The 22,099-nt window shown below is 38.6% G+C and overlaps 1 protein-coding gene across 1 annotated transcript; it reads right to left on the minus strand.

Moving 5' to 3' along the window:
• Nucleotides 1–549: 549 nt before the first annotated feature.
• Nucleotides 550–20,802, minus strand: LOC121317707 (coiled-coil domain-containing protein 158-like). Its single transcript, XM_041253886.1, has 25 exons — nt 20,295–20,802; nt 18,174–18,219; nt 17,314–17,456; nt 16,649–16,839; nt 16,141–16,250; nt 14,800–15,085; nt 13,347–13,423; nt 12,677–12,787; nt 12,392–12,526; nt 12,108–12,128; nt 11,855–12,008; nt 11,360–11,557; nt 10,484–10,978; nt 9,844–9,991; nt 9,324–9,476; nt 7,760–7,928; nt 7,289–7,547; nt 6,483–6,575; nt 5,779–5,874; nt 5,047–5,207; nt 4,474–4,521; nt 4,093–4,160; nt 3,010–3,174; nt 2,601–2,705; nt 550–825 (listed from the first exon to the last, which is right to left on the minus strand). The coding sequence occupies exons 1-25, from the start codon at nt 20,440–20,442 to the stop codon at nt 749–751; spliced, it is 3,657 nt and encodes a 1,218-aa protein (XP_041109820.1). The 5' UTR covers nt 20,443–20,802; the 3' UTR covers nt 550–748.
• Between the last annotated feature and the right edge of the window lie 1,297 nt (nt 20,803–22,099).

Consider the following 22,099-nt stretch of genomic DNA (forward strand, 5'->3'; position numbering starts at 1 on the left):
AACAACAACACTATACATTAATAGTCTTGGCTTATGATGCCAGAGATGGGTGCAAGGCCAGATTACTGTCTGCTTTACCTAAACTAAAATAGATTTAAAAGCTTAATGCTATCGATGAAATGGGAATCTGCATGCAAATGGCATTACCCTTATATAAGGAACTCTATACATTACTGAGACTAACTTTAGTTATTATACATTGGGAGGCAGGCAGTTTAAAATAATAGTAAAACCAAGTCAGTTGCAGTAAATGCATCTTTTAAATTGTACTATTTGTTGACGGTTCTCAATTAACTACCATGTGAAAATCTGGAAATGTATAGAGTGGCTGTATTTAGCTAATGATATTCTTTGTTTCAGGTCTGGTGTGGGCTAATGTTCCATGCTCATGTGATAGGATGTATCATTGGCGTGTGTTATGCTTTTAATTCCAATCCTAAAAATAAAAACTTGTGTAAGCTTTATTTTATTTTTTAAATAAAGCAAAACATATTAGTGTAAAATTGTATTAAAGATTTAAAAAAAATACAGAACATGTGTATGCTTTTCTTTGCCTGTGTATGAAAACAAAAGCACCTTTTTATAATTTTATACAAGGCAAACAGTTCTACTCTTACCTACGTAAAAATAACACTTTATATTTATTTCTAAGGCACTTGAACTCATCTAGTTTATTGGGTAAACTATTTAAAAGATACCAGAGTTGATAACTGCACGCACTGGCAAAGTCAAAATGATTGGATTCCTTTCAGTTAGTTGACAGCTTCTCCCGGTCCTTCACTTTCTTGATCCTTTTCTCTTGACTTTGGATCATGGAGGACATTTCTGTGAATTGAAATTATTACATTTTTATGTGTTGAAGATAAGCATCCATTTCAACTCCGTTTGCCCTATACCAATTGTATAACAAGCCGAAAGTCAAGATTTTACAGGCTCAGATCATGGCAGGTGGAATTTATGGTTGAAATGTAATATTGCAGGAATGGAAGCAAGACTCCTATTCCATAGTAGTTTCAACCATTTCCAGGTTTTAATCAGCCACCGTGTATAGGTAAGCTCGGGTGTGTCTTATTAAGCTCATAATAAAACTGGGAATGGCTCAAACTGCTAAGCGATGGGAGTCTTATTCAAAACCACATCACAAATGTAATGAAAAGACGAGTAAGACCAAAACAAATAAATAAATAAAACTACTTAACCTTTTAATTGAAATTGTAACCTGGAGAATTCATAAGAATCCAAACAAAATGCTACCATTAACAAGTTCTATGGCATGTAGAAGTGTTTTAAAATGATGTCCTTACATATCAACTAGCTAGCAGAACACAAGCTGTATGTCTTTGTATTGCTGGTTTTATGACATGAAAAGAGAGAGAGAATTACTTTTGAATCCATGCTGTTTCTATAGAAATATGGGCAGGGTATAATATGGTAATTATTAAGTGCATGGTGTAGTTGAGGAAAATCAATCAGCAGTTGAAGATGCGGGTCTGGTTTCCAAAGACCAGAGATCACTTTAATAGAAGATCAAAATTCAAACAGGCAGTGTATCTGACACACACACACAGAGCTCTGGAGAGATGTCAAAACCTTCCTGTGAACACTTCTGCTTTTACAGTTGTTTATATAGTTGCATGAAATTGCGCTATATCCTTTGAGCTCGCCAATGGTGATGCGGCAGCGCCCTTATCTCTCGTCTCTATTGGTTGTGTCCACCCACCCCCACTCTCCTGCAGGGAGATGCACCCTTAAACCAAGTCTCCTCATGCGCTGCCACATTACCCAATATACTAGGTATAGCTGCTAGTCACGTACACCTTTTGTAGTCCTGCCAATACATTTGTGCTATTAGCGTACATCTTGTAGCTTGCGATTACATGCTGTTGCTCACAGTTTTATAGCCTGTTTTTAACTTAGCGTAGCTTTTGCAAAGACAAGTTAGCTGAAGCATATATTTTCCTGATAGCTTATTCTTATACCATATTATAATGCAGTAGCACAGTTTCATACCCTTCAACAGCGTTGTACTTCAATTGACCAGTACAAAGTTTGTATTGTTTCTCTTGTTCATGAACAGTATAAAATAACAGTAGTATATTTTAATGCTCTAAACCATAGCAGATCTAAATACTGTTCCAATTTAATTCTATTCATTTTGCTGATATTTTACCCCAGGGAGGATTTATTATTATTATTATTATTATTATTATTGACATCCTGAAATAAAGTGGATATAAAGAGATCAACTAACCATTTATATTTAGATCTGACGCTGTTCAGATCATTAGTACAATACTTTACTATTTCCATTCCTTCAAACCAAGCTGTTGCATCAGTGCTATGTTTGTACAACTTTTTTTTTTTTTTTTACTGGAAAATAAAACGCTAATGCAATAGGATGGTTTCACAAACACCAACTGGCACTAATCCTGGACTGCCTTACCTAAGGCAACATTAAGTAGTCCAAAATTCGTGCAAATCATGGTTTGTGAAACCTTAGAAATGTCTTTTACTTTTCTGATAACCTTCACTTAAACTAGCAGTTCATGCCAGTGAAATGTAACCGAGTTTGTACCTGCAGAGGTCATTGCTGAGAGTACCTTTATTTTTAATCTGTAGATCTTCAACCAGGTTCTGCAGGCTGTCCAGTCTGCCCTGCAGTTTCACACAGGCCTGTCCAGTCATTTCTACCTGCTGGTGTCCTACTAGGAAACAAAGGAATCAATTATCTTTTAAGTTTGCTGTTTATCCAACACCTGCACAGCTTTCAGTTTTTAAATACAAATACATTCAACCAGTGATGTGTGTAAATACCAATGCAGACAAAAAGCTTTACGAATCTTCCAACTGCTCATTTGGCAACTCCACCAGCCGTTCCACTCAACCGAGACTGCTTGAACGATGCAGAAATCAGAATAGGTGGTGAATGGAAATTACCCTCATTTTTGTTTGGTTTGTGTATGCTTGTGAGTAATACTGCTTTCAGCAGCTAATGTAGTAATGACATACTGCTGACTTCCTCCATGGGAGCTCCTCCGCTACGTCCTGGCTGCTGGGGTCTGCTGCTCAGCGGGGCAGTGAGCAGAGAGTGCACTGGAGATCGGGTCTCTGGAGAATGCTTCCTGGGAGAGGAGGTGAACCGGGGGGCCACACAAATAAAGGACGGTTCAAATCCTGTAAAACAAACAATCCGTAATTGCCAATGATTGCAAAGTACGCTTTTTTTCATTCAAAAAAGTATTTGAACAAATAGAAATGAATAACTCGGCATGTTTATTTCTGTTACAGTTCCTTTTTTGGTTTTGTCCTTTTTCCAACAACAGTATGTTTCCTTTCACCTATTTAGAAAACAGTTTCAACAAAAAAAAGACTACTATCTGAAATGCAACAGTAATTTATGGTTAAACACTACCTGAGTCATAAGATGTACACTACTCTGTATACACAGAGCTTAAACTGGTGTTCAATACAGAAAACAAATTTAAGAGATTTTTAATTTTTTTTTTTTAGGATATTTAAATATAATTTGGTCATCCTAATCAACTATAAAAAAAAATAATTAGATGTAACTATGCGTTACAGTTTTTCTTCTACCCTTTGGTGTTACAATAAAAATATATTGTTTTTTTGTTAAACGCCTATGGCCGGTTTCCCAGACCCTATAATCACTCATCTTTGGCTAACTTGTGTTCTTTTAGGTAAAGTACAATAGTGCTATCGGGGTGTGTGAAACCAGCCAGAAGAGTTTAACTGTTAGGATCTGTCGACTATTGTGTGTAAAAGAACATGCCCATGATCTAGTGTTACTGTTTACCCTACTGGGACCCTAATTAGATGTTGCTCTTCCACAGTGAGAGCCTGCTGACCGGCTGTTACTGCACAGTAAACACTGATTATTGGGGCTGTGCAAATACTCAGATTTTGTAGAAGTTAATTGCCGTTGATGGTATAGATGAGGGAAATTGATCTTTCCTTGTTGGGAAATAAACATATTTTTGAGCAGTTGCACAGCCCTATGGATTTGAGTAATAATTTTAGTGAATGGGTTAATAAGGTGTAAAGCAGCTAAGTTAAAACGCAGCATCAACTCACCCTCAGGCCCCAGAGTGTTTAAACTGAGTTCATCTTCAAGGTCCACAGTATGCAAGCTTGGGGGATCTCTGCAGACAGCAAGCATGGCATAGACAACATTGAAGGGTGCCAGCAGCATGCATGTATTTAGTACTCTTAGCAATGATGGTTATATTAAGCAAGCCAACACATTTATGCCAAAGCTAAATAAAGAGTGTGCAGACAGTCAGTGTCTCGAGGCAGCCCTTACTGCATGCAGCGTCTAGCTCTCTGAGCACCCCGAAGTTACTGAACATGATTTCCAACATCTCATACTGCAGAACATCTTGGCAGTTGTTTCTGCATCTTTTCTGCAATGCGATGCTCAACAATCTTCATATTTCAGCGATCAGGGTTTCTCACCTGCTGAATCTTACACTTCTTCCACCAGTGTCTTTTGTTACATCACGTCTACAAAGAAAACAAAAATTATCATCATTATTATTAGTATTATTATATGCATTGAACAAGTGGCAAAATAAAGTGCTTACAGTAAACACAATTCCCAGGCATTGTGGAACATATGGAAGGATATTATATTATTAGAGTAAAGTGAAATTAAAGATTAAGTAGCTTTTAACTGTTTGCCACCAGTAGTTCTTATGGCAATAACTCAGAAATTGTGTTGCAGCCTATAGTTTGTAGCTGGAACTCTCTCTACCTGTAGCTGCCTGCCACAGACATACAGTTTGTAACCCCGCTAACAGCAGCAATGCTTTGGCTCATGTACGTTTGTCTTTGGCAGGCAACCAGAACTCAAGAGCAGCTCCTGAACTCAGGTCAAAGCAGCTTCACACAAAAAATATCAAGAAGTGTTAAAAAAAAAAAAAAAAAAGATCATGTAAGCTGAAGCTACGCGCTCTATAAAATGTCCCTTACAGTGGAAGACAGCAGTGAGGAAACAAGAGAAATGAGGAGCGTGTTCAAGTCTCTCACGTTGCATCCTTGTTTCCCCATGGGGAAGCGGGAGTCTCCACATCAGTGCTGTTCTTGGCAGGAGCCGAGACGTTGCGGTCTTCCTGGATCATGCTCCTCAGCTCCTTCAGAAGCTTCTTGATATCGTGCGCTGGGTCTGCTTGCACAACTGTGGTTTTAGGCTGCGGAAAAAAGAAATAGACAAGCGTGTATAAAGCAGCTTTCCTCTTCTGTACGTCATATTAACCCTTTTTTTAATTTTTCATCTATAAATCCGAGAATGATGAAGGAAGTAGCGTTTCCTCTACTGGTTACCCAAATACAAGCCCTTCAGGTGCTGTACTCTGTGGTGCTTCTTAAACACTGTGACACGTACCAAACATGAACTCAAGTGCAAGGACCATATTGATCATGTTTTGTAACTTTCTTAACTCCTGTTAGCTTTACTGACTTTATTTCAGGTCCCTCTGTTATTGTGCTTCTTAATTTTTTTGTAACTAATTCAGGATATGAAAGTATTGAAAAAACAACAGTATAGATGTTTCTGCAGGTAATATGACTATCCAACTATCCAATGTAAAACCCCTATGTGTTTTGCTTCCCGATCTTTGTTGGCGCTTTTAGATGATTTTAATTAACTATGATGAAGTGCATATCCAAAAAAGAAAAACTAGAAAAATACAAAAGAGCCACAGTTAAAAAGTGATTTTGCAGATTTAATACAGGTGGAAAATATCAGTACGCCAGACTTACTGCAGAGAGGTATCCGGAGGTGAGCTGGGAGCTCGGCAAGTTGGCAGTGTAAGCAGACAGAGGCTGTGATGTTCTGTACTTTGGAACCTGAAGTTCCTTGAAAAACAAGAATATGCATTTACTCTTTACAAACAACACACTGAGTTGAAAGAATAAGCTACAAGGAACTATGATCAAGCCTAACCCAGTAACAGACTTTAAACTGCCTTAGAGTACAATATTACACATATGAACACATACTCTGCAGAGTCACTATGTGTGGTTTACTTCCATGAGGAAATCCAATTCAGAAACTTAGCAATACTGAAATGTTCCCCCATCCGACTACCAACATTCCTACCGAAGATTGTGACACACATAGAATTAACAAGAAAAAGAGATTAAATAGGGGTAGTATTCTAAATATTACATGTTTGAGTCTTCCTTATTGCAGCGGTGGTGTGTACTGTTAATTCTAACAAACTAAATTCAAAACCCTGTGCTCTCAAACACCATGTTATTTAGGCACCTCAAGGTCTGTGTCTGACTTTTCCTTCGGTTTTTCTGTTTATCTCATTATTTCACCATGAGTTTAAAAGAATTAAAAACATAACCAAATTTGCTACTTTATTCTGTCACTATAATACTCTACTATCTTTTTTTTAAGGACCTTACTTAACAGTAAGTGTTTAATAAACAAGGAGAGGATCTTGAAAGTCATCTACCTTCACATCCAAAGCATGCTGCAGTTTCAGACGCATACATTCCTGCTCTTGTTGCTGGATTCCGACTTGGCATTCAGCAAACCGATCACATGCCTGTTGAAATTAAGTGCCAACAAGCAACATTTGAGCACTCCACACTGCTACACAAGTCATGTGGTGTCAGTATCAAGAGCCACAAAAAAAAAAAAAAAAATCACCATTACCTATATCCACAGCAATCACATCATAGCACAACACATGCCTATACAATCGTCCAAAAATACAATATACAGTACATCTCAGCCAATCACGTGTCAACAGTGTGTACCAAAAGTTTCACCAAACCTGAACATATGGGTCTAAAAAACTGATTACAAATATAATGAAAGTGTAGGTAGAAAACCAAATCTCTTTTGTTTCAGTTTTCTAAAGGATTCGAAGAACATTTATCCCAGGGTGTTGGTTAAAACAAGGAGAACCCACTAAAAGTTAATACACCTAAGCAATTTTTCCCACACAGTACCATTTGTTTGTAATATTCACTTCTTGGAGCAATCCCTCGTCATTGCTCTCACAATAGGGAACCAGTCTAGACCTCTGTGTGGTACAAAATCTTCTTACATACCGACTACTGTATTCCATTTCATCTGCACATGAGTACAAATACAAATACAAATACTCGCAATTAATTAATCTGGCATTGAAACTATACTGGAGTCCCCCCCCCACGATTTCCTTCTGGTGTAAAGGCAAGTGGTAGCGAGTTCAATGGGGCTCCTGTTGCGCATTGAAGTCGAGTGTGAAAACATGACTAGGATTCCTGTTACCTTTGAGAGAGCATCCTCCAGTCTGATTACTTTTTCCCTTAGATGTTTCTCCAAGGACTGGACGGCTTCTACCTCTGTCATCAACTTTTTCTTCTCTGCTGATACACTAGTTAGCTCCAGATTCAATCTGTTGATTTCAGATTTCATGAAACGTTTCTCCTGTAGGAGACAAGCAATGAAAAAGAAAAAAAAAAAAATAAACAAACAGCAACTTTTTTTTGAAAAATACAGCAAACTTCTGTCAAAACAGAGCAAGTTTTAACCACTGCCATAGAAATAATCTGCGATTATAGCCCAAGACTAAGCCCCCAAGACTTTGTGTCTCATATGGAAATAAGGCTGTATTGTGTGGATTTATTTTTCCTAGACTCTTTTAAAAGTTCTAAAGTAAGAGTTGTGTTGATGGAATTCAAACATATACTGACTGCCCTTTAATGTTTGATTGATCATTAGTTTAGATGCAGGTCATACAGCAATGCTGTAAGGTCAAAGGGAATCTTCCTCTTAGAAAGCTGGGACCGCCTTGCCTTGGCAATGTTTTCGACAGTCTCCTCCAGAAAGTGGATCCGGCTCTGCAGAGCATCAATCTGCCCTCGCTTGGCTGTGATCTGCTTCTGCATTCCCATGGCAACTTTCACCGCTGTGAAAAACAGATATTTACAACAGTGAGCAATACAAAAACATTATCCGATTACCTGGTACAATCTGTTGCTTTTAAACACTGAAATTACAAGACAAGTAGACAAACTTTTCAGCTAGTGTCTTCATCAGTTTACTGACGATGCCATGAAATAGTAGGTCACCCACAATACTACAGCTCAATCATACTACAGCTCAATCAAAATCAAACATAAATGAAACATCAATACCTTGACTTTCTTGTAGTTTCTTTTGTTGCAATGATTAGGTGTTTAAAGTTATGCAAGATAGTTTAATCAGAAACCAACATGTTTTTAACAATACTTCAATATAGTTTCCAATAGTTAACTCAGCAACAAGTGTCAGTTATACCAAGCAGTAACGTCTCTGCACTGTGGGGGCTTCATTTAACTGTACAATATTGTGCAGTGACATCATTACTGATACAACTGTACCCATTGAGACACCATACAGTTAAATACATATTTGATTAAGTTTGACAAAAACACAGCAGGAAAGAAATCAGATCTTGCAGAAATCTTCTTACTTGGTTGTGTTAGCATGGACAGGTGCAAACCCCCCATAAAAACAAGACCATGCTGATTTTTAATTCTGAAGCCAGAGATCAAGAGCCAGACACTTAATACTCCTGCAAGTAAATCACTTCAAGTAATGCTGACCTTTCGCTGGCAGATAAGGGCTGCTAACTAAGGCCAGGCTAAAGCAACAGCTGTAAAAGTCAGGTGGGTTTGTAAGACGAGCACCAGACTGACCCTGCACTGGCACTGCTCTTTAGTTTACCAGTTTATTTTCGTTTTATCATGCTTACGCATGTATGAATTTATTGAGCTTTACCAGAGTTAACCAAGGTTTTGACAGCAGCATGCTTTGCCATATTCAAAATTCTATGCTTCCCTGTGTTTACCATAATATACCGCAGAAAAGGTGAGGAAAGCCTATTACCCCTTCCAGGAATCGGGAAGGGTTATACATTACCACATTAGAAAAGTCTCAGCACATATCATTCCTGGTGTCAATGAGTGCTGATGATTAGGCAGCCCCTTACAATTCAGTTTAATCACCATGTCAATACTGTGAAGGGTCACTGTTTAGTTCCTGTGGAGGTAGGTCAGGCAGACGCAGAATGTGGTTTGGGGTTTGATAGGTTATTCCATTTCATGAGGCTGGTTGAGGAATCGATGGAATCATCATTACTAAACTCCATTCCCCTCCTTTCAGGGGAAGCAGACATTAGGACACATTTAAAGGGTAAAGCAGCAAATGCACAGCTGTTCAGAGGGTGTGCACATCACATCACACTTCTCTAGTTCAAGATGTTCAAGTGCTTCCTCCCGCTCCTTTCCTCACACCCCTGCTTATTATTTCAGTGGTATACCATGGCCATCGGCTCCCTCCAGCGTCTTCAGTGTGCGTTTTGTTTTCTCCAGCTCGGCGTTGGCATTCCTCAGCTGTGAATTCAATCTGGCTGTGGCGTTTTCCATCTCCTTCATTTTGCTGCAATGACTCTTCTTCAGTGCTTCATGTTGCTCTGTAATGTACACAAACAAAGTGAAGACAGTGCCCGTCACAAGGCCCCTGCGTAGGACTTTGTGAGGGATAGGTTGGATTCTAATAGCTGCAGCACCGGGGGCAAGAAATGATTTACACCCAAAGACACTACAGAATTACATCACAAAAGTCTACCAGAAGCCAGCATAGTAGAAGAGTATTGCATGTTAGATTTCGAAATGTCACATTTTGCAATTGTTTTTCAGTTTTTCGTTAAGTATATGTAAAACTACAAAGCGGTATGCAATTCGATAAATTAACATTATTCAGCAGGTTTCATTTGACTTTATGAAGCAAAATTAGTTAATTCTATAGGGTGCTGCAAATCTTTTAGCCAAAGCCGGTACCTGTGAGTCTGGCAAGCTCTCTGTCCTTGCCCTCGAGTCTTGCTGTGAGCTTCTCCTTCTCTAGAGTGAAGGCTTTTAGAAGCTGCTCCTTCTCAGAGTCTCTGGTCACCAGCTCCCCGACTCTCTCCTCCTGCTTCTCCACTGCGGCCTGAACCACACAATGGCAAAGCACATGGCATTGATGCTGAGGCTCTGCAGCTGCTTATTTAACACGTTCTAGAGGAAATGTCACATACTGTACTGTGAACAAAGAAAACTTAACTTTAGAGTTACTACAGTGAGAAGAGATTTGGATTCTATAAACAAATCATCTAATGGAACCCTACAAATATTGCACCACAGCTGTTTTTTTTGTTTTTACTTTAGCCTGAATAGAAAGAAAACAGTATTTATATGTTTAAATTATTGTACATTTCGGTGCTAATGAAAGTTAATGGACACTACAGCAGGGCACGATGAAAACTGGGGTGACTGAGCCTCACTATAACAGTACGCTCAATCCTGAAGTTCATATATTTTGCTGTTTTATTTGCAGTTTCAAAGTTGGACCATCTTCGCCAAATGTGTGTTTTGGCTACCTATCCACCTAAAGCAAAACTTAACTAATTCCACTTGCGATAAACAAAACCACAAACCTGACCTTTAAACGCTGAATGTCTATTTTGCGTTCACTCAGCTCATTCTGAAGCTGTGTCTTCTCACTGTGCATGAGCTCTGCATTGCGGCTGTGCTGCCCGACGAGTTTCGTCACATTGTCCATCTGCTCACGCACCAGCTCTACCATCTTCTCCCTTTCATTCAGCTTCAGTTTCAGCGTCTCGGCCTCCACCTTCATGGTCTGCAGTGAGCCCAGCCCCTTCTCCAGATTCTCCTGGTAGTGTTCAATCTCTGTCTGCTTCAGCTGCACCTCCTGGCTCCTCTTCTCCAGATTCAGCTGCAGATTCCTCCTCTCCCTGTGGTTTTCCTCCAGGGCCCGCTCCATCTGTGCCAGGGTGGTCTCTAGCTGCCGCGTCTTCTCCTGGGACACCCTGTGGCTCTCTGTGATTTTTTGGAGCTGCTCTTTGGTGGCATTCAGCTGGCTCTTTAGAGAGGATGCTTTCTCCAGCACCTCGTTCTTATCTTGCTCTGAAGCTAGCTGTGTAGAAACACAGGGCCCAGTGAATCAGAGTTTTATGTATTGTTAAATTGAAAGAGCAACTAAATAGAACCTAAAATGCATTCTGACAAATGTGTCCACTTTCTATATTCAAACCTCTCGGGGTTGTTTACATGCAAGTGTAAAGCTAAAAAGAAAAAAAATACATTTTAAACAGTATACTACTAGCAAGAAACAACTTTTAGATTCAGCATTCTAGCTACAATAATACCATACTTTTTTTAAATTATTTCTTTCACAATTTATATCAAAAGGGGCCAATAGTCTTAATGTCAGTATTTGATACTTCCAGCATCTGTTTTTTTTTGTCTTACACTTTATGAATGAATATAAACCATCCCTGTTTGTTGTCAGGTTTACCTGGCGGTCTATCAGGACGCGGCACTCCTCTTTCATGCTTTTAATCAGGGTTTCCATTCGCTGCGCCTCCATGCTCCTGCCATCCAGCTCCCTCCTCAGGTTATCAACGGTGATGCTGTTCCCAGACTCTCGCTCCCACAGACGCTTGTTCTGCTCCTTCTCCATGTTCAGCTCTTCCCTGGTCTTACGCAGATCACTCTGAAGTGAAAATCACATACTTTAAATCAGGAGAACTCTAATCAGGAGCCAGTCTGAGACGGTCTTTATTGCTCTTCTGTTGTAAGACAACCAGTTCAGAACAGATTTAGTGTAGGCAGCTTATTTTTTCCATTCTACAGAAATAATTTTGGAAATGTCCCTGCAGAGGGATTAGTAGCTATAAGTAGAGTGACAGTAGACGGGGAGCCAAAAAACATTTAATAGGAATATATGTTTTGTATGAAATACACGGAAGCTGTGTTGAAGTAACATGTTCTGGCTGGTAAAGCTGCGTACCATCAGCTGCTGTAGCTGCATGTCCAAATCCCCGGAATCCCGGCTGTACTCATCCCACTCTCTCCGAGCACTCTCTGCCTCAGAGTAAGCCAGGATGAGCTTCTTCTCCAGATCCTCGATCTGTAAATGACAACGAATACAGCGTTCTCCTTTTCTGTTATTATTTACTCACACTTCGGTACAGTATATGGAGGTCCTAAACATCTAAGTATACAATTAGAGAGGTTTCTCTTAACTTGGCACCACCCATCACCTGCTCAAACTCAAAAATACACTTGATATAAAAGAAGCCATTAATAATGATGACACATCTTCCTCAGCACTCGGTGCATCTCAAAACAAGAACCTGTTAAGCGGGCCAGTTCCAAATAAGGATCCTGCACTTGTTCACTGCCTTGTGACCTCTAATTAACTTCTAAACAAACATGTTCCATACTTCCGATTGCTAGGTTTGACTTTCAAATGATCAGGAAGAATCCAGCCCTTCCCTGCCATATGCTACTGTACAGAATTGTAAGGTCACAACAGTTTTTTCACCAGTTGTGTTGGGCACAAACCTTGTCCTCGTACATTCTCTTGGCTTCTCGTAATTCAGAGCGCAGCTGGGAGACGGTGGACTCCAGCTCAGTGAGCTGACGCAAGTACATCACGTTCTGATTTGCTGCCTGTTCTCTAATCGAAATACACAAGACATGTGCAGTTGACTTAGGCTGCTAGCAAACTTTAAAATCATTTTATTAAGAAACCTGACCAAGTAAATTGTGATTTTGCCCCACAATACTGGGAGGTCTGAGGTCAGTACCTGTTTATCTTGGCACTTACTGTACAATAGCCAGCTGTTTCTGGATGCTGACTGCATTGCTGTGAGATTGGTTCAGTTTGTCAGTCAATGCTGCCACCTCCTGTTCATGACTGAGAATGAGCTCCTGCACTCTGGAAGAGAACAACTCATTTCATTTCAACAATAAACCAGAATAACATACTAAACTTTGAAATAGGAACCAGACTTGGACATCTACTGTACTAATAATTCCAGACACATGTAATATTAACATATGTTAATGCAAAATGTAATTTATTAACCATAGCCACACATCTTGTTTATACAATCACCATTATTTAAGATTAGGGTTGAACAACTCCCAAGTTGCATCTGTTTACAAAAAATATTCAGGAATGGACTTTTCCTTTGAAAACACAGTACTCCCTGTTGATAAGGCAGCACAGGTTATAAGGTGGTACGGTTAAGGATCCCATTTGCACCACAATGCCATTATACTAGCACATGTATTCTTGTTATAAGACAGAAAACAAACTGCACAGTCTGTTGCCTACAGCATCAGGCTGTAAATGCCACAGTTACTATTTCCTCTTAACGCTAAATAAAGTTATAAGAAAAGCTACTAGGGTTAACTTTCTGTAAAGATAGTTCTTATTGAAAGAGTTAAAGGGAAAGCCAAATCTGAATTTCAAAGAAGCCAGAGGAAGTTACCTTTCCTGGTGCTGTTTGATAATAATATCTCCTTTGGTTTGAGATTCCAATTTAAGAGTATCAAGCTGGTCTTCCATCTATAAATAAAGAACAAATATTACAATCTTGTTACATCCCAACCTTAATTCAAGAAGCAATGACACTTTTTTTTTTTTTAAAAAAGCAAATTGGTCTATCATTACACACACATTTTCTATACACTTCAAAGTATTAATGAATGTGTAGTTATGGGGATAGAATTCTACACATTAACAAGAAGCATTTATCAAAGATCATTTCCTGTTTACCTGTTGAAGTGCATCTGAAAACATTCTACAGCCTTAAAACAAACTTTTAGTATGTCAGTAAACAGAACTGACTTTCTTTTGACAAAAGCAGCGCAGTTACCTAGACCTCAACAGAGTCAATGTGACAGACAGCAAAACGAGGGAAGTAGACATGATAACAAGCGGTAGGAAAGTCTTTTAAAAGCCTTGGTTATTTTCCCGTAAAGTGAAACTATATTGTTTTATTAGGACAGATAAACAAAAAATCATTACATTCGTACCAACTTGATCGACTTAGCCTGTCGACAGACACAGGGTACATCAAGCAGAACGAAAGGTCAGACAAAGAGATAAACATTTCCAGTTCTGAATGCTTCTGAAGCGGGAATGCCACTAGAGTGCTACAGCCTCTACTGAACAGGTGGTCTCCCGCATTCCGTTTCTAACCCAGCTCTTCAAATCTTTTGGTTTGTGCTCTTAGGGCCCTGACTGACTGTGTAATTCTGCACCAGCGTTTTGTAATCTTCGGTTATAAACACAGTAGAACGCCCCAATTGTCTACTCCGTTGCTCTTTCATTTAACAGGGTACACTGGCAGATTGCCAGCTGATGGAGGGAAGACTCTGAGTGCATACAGTCTGAGACACTCCAGGACTTACTGCGAGCTGAAAGTGATTTGAACACTACAGAAAGCTGAGAGGCAGGGAAATACATTTCAAAACCTTAAAAAGCAGGAGCAACAGTAAGTCATAGAATATCTCAAACTGTTATGCCTAAAAGACATTGCTAAAAAGCAGTGCATAATCTGCTCGTAGGTATGCTAACTGATAAAACTAATTAAAGTACACAAAACATTATTGATGGGATTTACCAGTTTTCTGTAAGTGTGTCCTGAATCTGACCTGTTGTGCACTTCCATTCACTATGTAGATATCACATAGTTTGAAAAAGGCATGTTAAAAGAAGCATGCAATTTAATTTAAAATAAAATATATTGTATACAACACTAGATTAAAGTCTAGTTTCCTTATTTTCAGGTGTGTGTTTACATTTTTATTCCATTTTACCTAAGCTGCAAAGCATATCAGTCACTGGGGGAAGAAGAGTTTCACTCTCAAGGTGCATGTAGTAAACATGCGAACCGAATGTAATTAACACAGAAATGGAATGGAATGCTAGTCACTTACCGGGAGGAGCTCCTCTTTCAGACAGGAGACCTCAGCCTCAATGTCGTGCAGCACCTTTCCCACAGCGCTACCTAGGTTGTGGGAGGGCATGCTGCCGATGTCCTCATGCTCGTAGACCTTCCTGCCGCTGCGTTCCTGGTAGCTGAGCAGCGAGGAGCGCACCTCCTGCAGCACCATCTCCTGCATCTCGCTCTTCTGCTGCTGCTGCTCCGTCCTGATGGTGGCCTCTTCTAACGTGACTTGTAGCTTGCTGATCAAGTCACCTTGGGCTTTTGACTCCCTTTTTCTGGTGTCATTGGGGGAGAAAGCAGAGTTGCATTGGCTGGTTAAATTATATTATAATACCAGAAGGGATAATAGATACTATTTTAAACACAAACCACCTGTCTTCAAACATGACATCCATACTTTAGAATTGTATTTTAAGTCTAAAGATTTAACATGTAATTAAGCAAGCACAGAAATGGCTCACTCTACTATGTTTTAGTGCAAGATTAATTAGACACGTCTTTTGTACAGATTTCTTACAGTGAAGGCTCACAGAAATGCCTGGAAATGCTCTCAGTTTAACACAAGAGCAAGCAAATACAGCAGCAGCTGAGCACAAATAAACTTGGTCCATGGCTTAAACTACAACAACATGATCTTTTCTAAGATATAAAAGACTTTAATTGCTTGGCCAGGTGTCAGTATAAAAAAGCAAAGATGTTACTGGATTTTAATAATGACATTTCATTCTTCTCAAAGTAGAAAGTACCAGTGACACCAGGCAATGGTAATGATCATTGTGATGTAATTTCATTCCACTCAAAGCAAAGCGAGTTGTTGTTGAGTCGAATTGTTTGCTCTAACTGTATACATGATGTGACTAACTTTTTGTTGTAATACAATGAAAACTCTTAGTGTATTCATCTCCATTGTCATTGGTATTATACAGGTGTAAAATTAGTACACATCAGTACATACTTTTGCTTTTCAAAACTGACGTTTCCTCTATTCTAGTATAAGGTTTGTTTGTATCGGACACAAAAACCCATAATAGTAGGATTTATTTTCTTTTTTTTACTGTGTTAGTTGCACTTATTTATTTCTCTTTTCAGTCACCAGATCTTTCCTTTAATGCATGATTTGTATCCTATCAGGTAATGTTTACGACGATTATGTTCAAGTAGAAAGTGCAGAACATTTTTTCTTCAAATATTTGTGACAGGTCATCTTTCAAAACTAAAACAACTCAGGCAATTGGTATTTATTCATGTTTTTTTTGTTTGTTTGGATTATCCACAGAGAGTTCCAGTAGATATGAAATCAGCAGGAGAGGTCTGGAACAGCTCTGTTTACCTGATATCAGCCTGGCAGGCTCTCTCCAGCTGCACCTCCTGCAGTTTGGTCTGCAGCTCGACACTAGACTGGTGGAAGTAAAACTTCTGCTGCTCATTGAGTTCATGGGCCTGCAATACACAAAAAGAACCTGAACATCACTTTCACTGTCCGGAAGACATGCATGCATGCTGTAAATGCAAAACGGGAAAAGCATGAATCAACCTCCCCAGTAACCAGGTAACATGAGCCATGGTGACACTGTGTCAAATGTTCTATTCCCAGGTGAAGAGAAGCTTTGTCCTTACCCTTTTGCTGCCCAGTGTCCAATATATTTTACATTGAGAAAAAGGGCATTAAATAGGTATGGAAACATACCCAGGGCAGTAAAGGGTTAGCGGTTTTTTAGGAGCAGTAAAAAACTTGTTCAGTGTCCCCTGGTGTCCCATACACTGTTGCGGACAAATACTGTGGGTTGAGCTTATATATTTGAAGCCAGGCTGGGCTGAGCAGGAGTACTGGCTCTGACCTCACTCAGCCTCATTTGCAGCTCCTTGACTTGCAGACTGTACTCTTCAAGAGCCCGCTCCAGGTGCTCCTTCCCAGGGAAGGAGATGCTCCTTCCAGTGGCTGCAGGCTCCGGCCTATATGTCATGCTGTTTTTACTGTAGGGGCGCTCATGATTTGACACAGATATGTCCTGGGCATTTAAAGAGTTCTCTGGACATTAAAAAAGAGGAAACACAAATGAGTTATTGTGTGCTACTGTGATTTTTATAACACTATTACCACTAGTCTCATAATAATCATGTCTATAATGTTACTTTTTACACATACCTGTGGTTGAGAGGTAAGTTTTATTTACATTCTACAATACAACGATGCGGTAGGAAGCTTTGTTTTTCTGGGACAGTTCTAAGGAGTGGTGGGCAGGGAGATCACTAGCCAAGGAAATGTGGATACAAATATCAAAATAATACTGTGTTTTAAAACGAGAATGTTGTAAAAAAAACAAAAAAAAAAACAAAGGCAAGGTCTATTCAATTTTTTTAAACCGTGGTGGATTTAAAACTGTGTTTAAATCAATAATAAGAGTCCTTAAAGAGCTCTACTTGATGACTGAATTGGCAGCATTATTTAGATCTGCCTTTACTCTCCATCTAGTGACTTCCACTTCCACTTGCACAGCCTTACCCACAGAACGGTTGAGGCTGACTGGCTGCTCATGAGAGGTCCCTCCGAGCGAGCGGCCCATTCTCTCCATGGTGAGTTTCGTTGCCTGTTCCACCTCCTCCTGCAGTCTCTGTGTCTCTCTTGTCTGTCTTTCCAGATGCTGTCTATTAGAGAAATACATTTGGAGAAAATTAGAGAAACATGCTTATAAGCATTGCAACAACAAAACACTACGACTTATAACCAGGTTAGAGCACCTAATGGGGCATCATCTAATGGGCATGTCATATCAGATTGAATAGTTTGTAAAGATGAAGTAAAATGGACATGTGATCTGCATCATTGATATGTCCAAATGTTTAAACAATGTGGTAGTGACATGTTCTGTCATTAATCTTTATTGGGAGAATGATAGAACACAGCAGTGTACCGACTGTAAAGACACTTTTAGTAGAAGCGTGTGGTCTGTATCACTAATGTGGCTAGAAGTTAAAGCCACGGGGCAGTAAAAGTGTTAACTTGACTAAGGAAATCAAAGCATACAGAAGTGTACAAAAAATTAAGACAATAACTCAAAGCAAACTGTCTCTATACAGCAGTAGAAAAATCAGTATAGTAGCCTTATTAAGTCTGGTGGCAATTTCATGGTCACCAACGGCAACACATTTAGAACTGACGGTTTATATAACTACAAATATGAAGTCACTATCTCAAATGGTTCCTGAGATATGAGGCTTTGACACTGTGGCTGCGTTGCAGCTTTGATTTGTTTAAATGTTGTTTGACTCCTTTCAGAAAACAATGGGGGAAGCGACAAGCTACAAAATAGTGTTCCTGAACATCCGAACAAAGAATAAAAGCAAATACATCGAGCAATGTACCTCAGTTCATCCAGACTTTTGTTACCGGTTGAAGTGGAACCAATACCTGAAAAGAAGAAAGAACACCATTTTAGAGCAATAAAAGTACTGGTAAAAATGAGACATGGTAAACGGTTGATAAAGAAAACAATTATATGATGATATTGTGCTTCAGTGTTCAACAACCACATTCAGTTCTACACTAAAATATTCTATAATGTGTGTTTACTACATTGTTCCAGTGTTCAGACTAATTAGCACAGCATAGTTGGTTATGCTTACGTCCCCCAACAGTTTTACAGGGCTAAGACACTATAGCTCACTTCTTTAAAACCTCTTTGTCTCTATTTCACCCTGTGGGAAAACAGACACTCCCTTACCACTACTTACAGAAGTGACACTATTCACTGTTCATTAGTGATACAGTCTAAGATCAGACATGTCCCAAAACGAACGAAGTGTCAGGTTTTTCTCCATAATACCCCTTTGAAGATTTCAGTATAATTGACAGGAAAAGGTTTGTCTCTCTTTCTGATGAGACTTTTTTTGATCACATTGTTAAATACATAACAAGTCTACAAGAGCCATACCAGCTTGTTTCATGTTTTACATTTAATTACACACAATCCCATAGTCTGATATCTACATTCATCAATAATTTAGCCTCACTTTGAAAAATACATAAAAAACATGTTCACTGGCCTGACTGTTTACCCAATCACGAGTGTAAACTTGTAAACAATTCAGTTTAGTTAAGTCTTAATGTTTAGCCATTCACTACCTAAACGTTTAAACAAAGCTAAACCCCTAAATGATTCAGTAAGCCTAAATACAGTTTATTGTGCATATTATGAGACCGTTGATGCACAGTATCAATGTCCCGTGTTTTATCAAGTGTAATCTTCCGGCTGACACTTTAATCTGATTTCTATAAATCCTCATGAACCTGCAGGTACAACAACCACTAGCCTGCACAACAACGAAGAAACACAATCCAAAATAACAGCTAACATTACATATTTAAAAAAAAACATAACATTCTTGGAGGACACCTTTAGACCGTCCTATGTTCTTAATTAGCATGTTTAAATTATCCAATGCATCCCCAGTTGGTAAATGCATCCCCATTTACTGTATCTAAAGTCATTATCAGTGTCTATAACATCCCCCTGTTCAGACTGCTCATTTAATTTGATATAAAGTATAACTGTATAAACACACAGAGAGCCACGTGGTGTGTAAGGACAGAAGAGGCAATAGTAGAAAAGTTTACAGTGCACCTTATTTAATACCATGTGTGTACTCAGAGGAGGCAGGCCTTGACACCTTCACTACATGAATCAGTTAGTGCATCACTACCTCTGTGAATACCTTGATACCTTCACTACACCTTCACTACATGAATCAGTCAGTGCATCACTACCTCTGTGAATACCTTGACACCTTCACTACACCTTCACTACATGAATCAGTCAGTGCATCACTACCTCTGTGAATACTACACCTGTGGACACTACAAGAGATACTATTCTGCACTGACACAAAATAATTAAATAAATAAATGCATTAAATATTACTCATTAAAAAAACGATGTATAACGTGAAAAATATTTAGTTTGGATGCTTATATATATATATATATATATATATATATATATATATATATATATATAGCTATATTTGTTTTTAAATCAGATTCATGGTGATCTGACAGGCAGACAATTAGCGGTTTACACACAATAGAGTTCTGGGACAATACTGTTTTTTAAGGAAAAAATCGCGATGCAGTTGATTTTCTACTGACATTAATTTATAGTACAGAACTGCATTTCTTTCTATTGATTTCTAGGAAACCATTTGTACCACAACTTCAAACTATTTGCTCACACACACACACACACACACACACACACACACACATACACATATATATATATATATATATATATATATATATATATATAATATATATATATATATATATATATATGTGTGTGTGTGTGTGTGTGTGTGGTGTGTGTGTGTGTGTGTATATGTAAAGTTTGAGAAAAAGGAAGACTGCTGTGTACCAAAATGATCAATAAGAAGAAAGAATGAAGAAAATGATATTTTAAATACTTAAAATGGCAGAATACCACTTACTTTTAGGAGCAGCACTTTTTGTTGGAGTCTCGTGTACAGATGATCCGAGCACAGACACCCCAACCTGCATTCCAGATCCGGTTGACAAACTGAAGCCGTTTGTGACAAAAGAAGTGTCATTTTCACGTGGGTAATCTGACGACATCATAGGTAGGCAATAACCGAATAAATAAGAACTAACTAAATGTAAAAAGTCGAGTTCTTCTGTTTAAAAAGAGACATCGTCTCTCCTGATCTCAACCGGGTACAGTCTTCATTACCAAGGCAACAGAGGTAAACCATTCGTTACCGCTGTCTCTCCAGTTTGGGATTCGTGTGTGTTTTGTCCTGAAAATATATGTACAATTTGTAAAAGGAACATCGTTGTAAAAAAAAAAAAAAAAAAAAAAAAAATCTATGCGTTTTGTATTCTATAATTTTATTCTGTCGGTTTGTCAGCCATCTATTTTGGTTTATGTTGTCACAAAGGTACCTGTTACTATTAGCGCCAGCGCCGCCGCTTTCCAACAGTTTCTTCTGATAGTACAATCCCTAGGACAGAGGCAGCAGCCCTGCGGCTGCGCTGGGATGGCCTTTCATTAAACTAATTGCATTGTGGGAACTGTAGTTTAACTGTCACAATAATATTTATACATTCGCTCAAAGAGCCAACTGACCTATGTGTATAATTTGAAAACACAATTACCAGCAGATTAACCTGTGACAAACTATAAAACAGCACCCGAACACCATGTTCGAAGGCCCAAAAGGCTAAACATTGTTGTATGTACAGTATATATATATATATATATATATATATATATATATATATATATATATATATATATATATATAAGTTTGAGATGTTTGAGAAAAAGGAAGACTGCTGTGTGTGTACAAAAATGAGCAATAAGAAAAAAAAGAAAAGGCTATTTTAGGTACTTAAAAGGGTAGAATAATTGATTACAAATCAATTATCAGGACGTTTCGGCCTTCATCCGCTGAGTACAAAAAAAACAGTACTTCTAGAAGTTGATAAAAAAACAAACAAGTATTCTTTTAAACAAAATTCCAGAATGTTGATGATGTTGATGATGTTAGTGATCTCAGAATAGAATGTTCATTCCAAATGGCTCCAAAGTGCCCAGTTTGAAAATAAGTTCACATTATTTTTGTTTCCTGACAGCATTAGTTCCATAACAATGAATATATATATATTTATCAGATTCTATCATTATAGTGATCTGAGGCAGACTGCAAGTCTACTCACTGTATCTCTTAAGTGTGGGAGTTTCTGTAAGTTTGTGAGTTTTCATTTGTTAGAAATGTAGTTGACAGGATACAAATCTAGTAAGTACTGTAGATCTTCATCCCTTCCTTTTTTTACTTTGCCCTAGCACCTGCATTGTTTTTTTTTTTTTTTTTTTTACAATTACACCTACAAAAACAATAACGCACAACTTGTAAGCTGTTTGTTACTGGTTATACAACAACAATATTGTATTGTTCTTTCACAATAAATGGTGCCAGATATATTTCAGCCTTGATAAATCGGGTTCAAGGGGATTTGTTTTGAAACAAGTGCAAAGGCACAGGTACGTTTTCTGAAAGGAATACATTAATGTTAAATGTTAAGTGGAGTTCAGGGGGTGTGAGCCAGGACTTCACCCCTTCTTAATTTCACCTGCCTATCATCTTTGACTCCCTATTTAAACCCAGTCACAGCTCAGCTCTTTCTCTTGCATTTTGTTTTTTCCCTCCTCCTCACTCCTCCTCCTCTTCCTCCTCCTCCTCCTCCTCACTTTTTGATATGCAACATGCCTCTG

Source organism: Polyodon spathula, chromosome 1, assembly GCF_017654505.1.
Source record: "Polyodon spathula isolate WHYD16114869_AA chromosome 1, ASM1765450v1, whole genome shotgun sequence".
NCBI classification, from domain to species: domain Eukaryota; kingdom Metazoa; phylum Chordata; class Actinopteri; order Acipenseriformes; family Polyodontidae; genus Polyodon; species Polyodon spathula.

What these genes read in the sequence shown, in the direction of transcription:
- LOC121317707 (XM_041253886.1), bottom strand. Translation starts at nt 20,442, where the DNA reads ATGATGTCGTCAGATTACCCACGTGAAAATGACACTTCTTTTGTCACA. An exon ending in GCCTGCCAGGCTGATATCAG is followed by an intron (nt 15,086 to 16,140) that starts GTAAACAGAGCT and finishes CAATGACACCAG; the next exon opens with AAAAAGGGAGTCAAAAGCCC. An exon ending in AGCATGCTTTGGATGTGAAG is followed by an intron (nt 5,875 to 6,482) that starts GTAGATGACTTT and finishes TTGTTTTTCAAG; the next exon opens with GAACTTCAGGTTCCAAAGTA.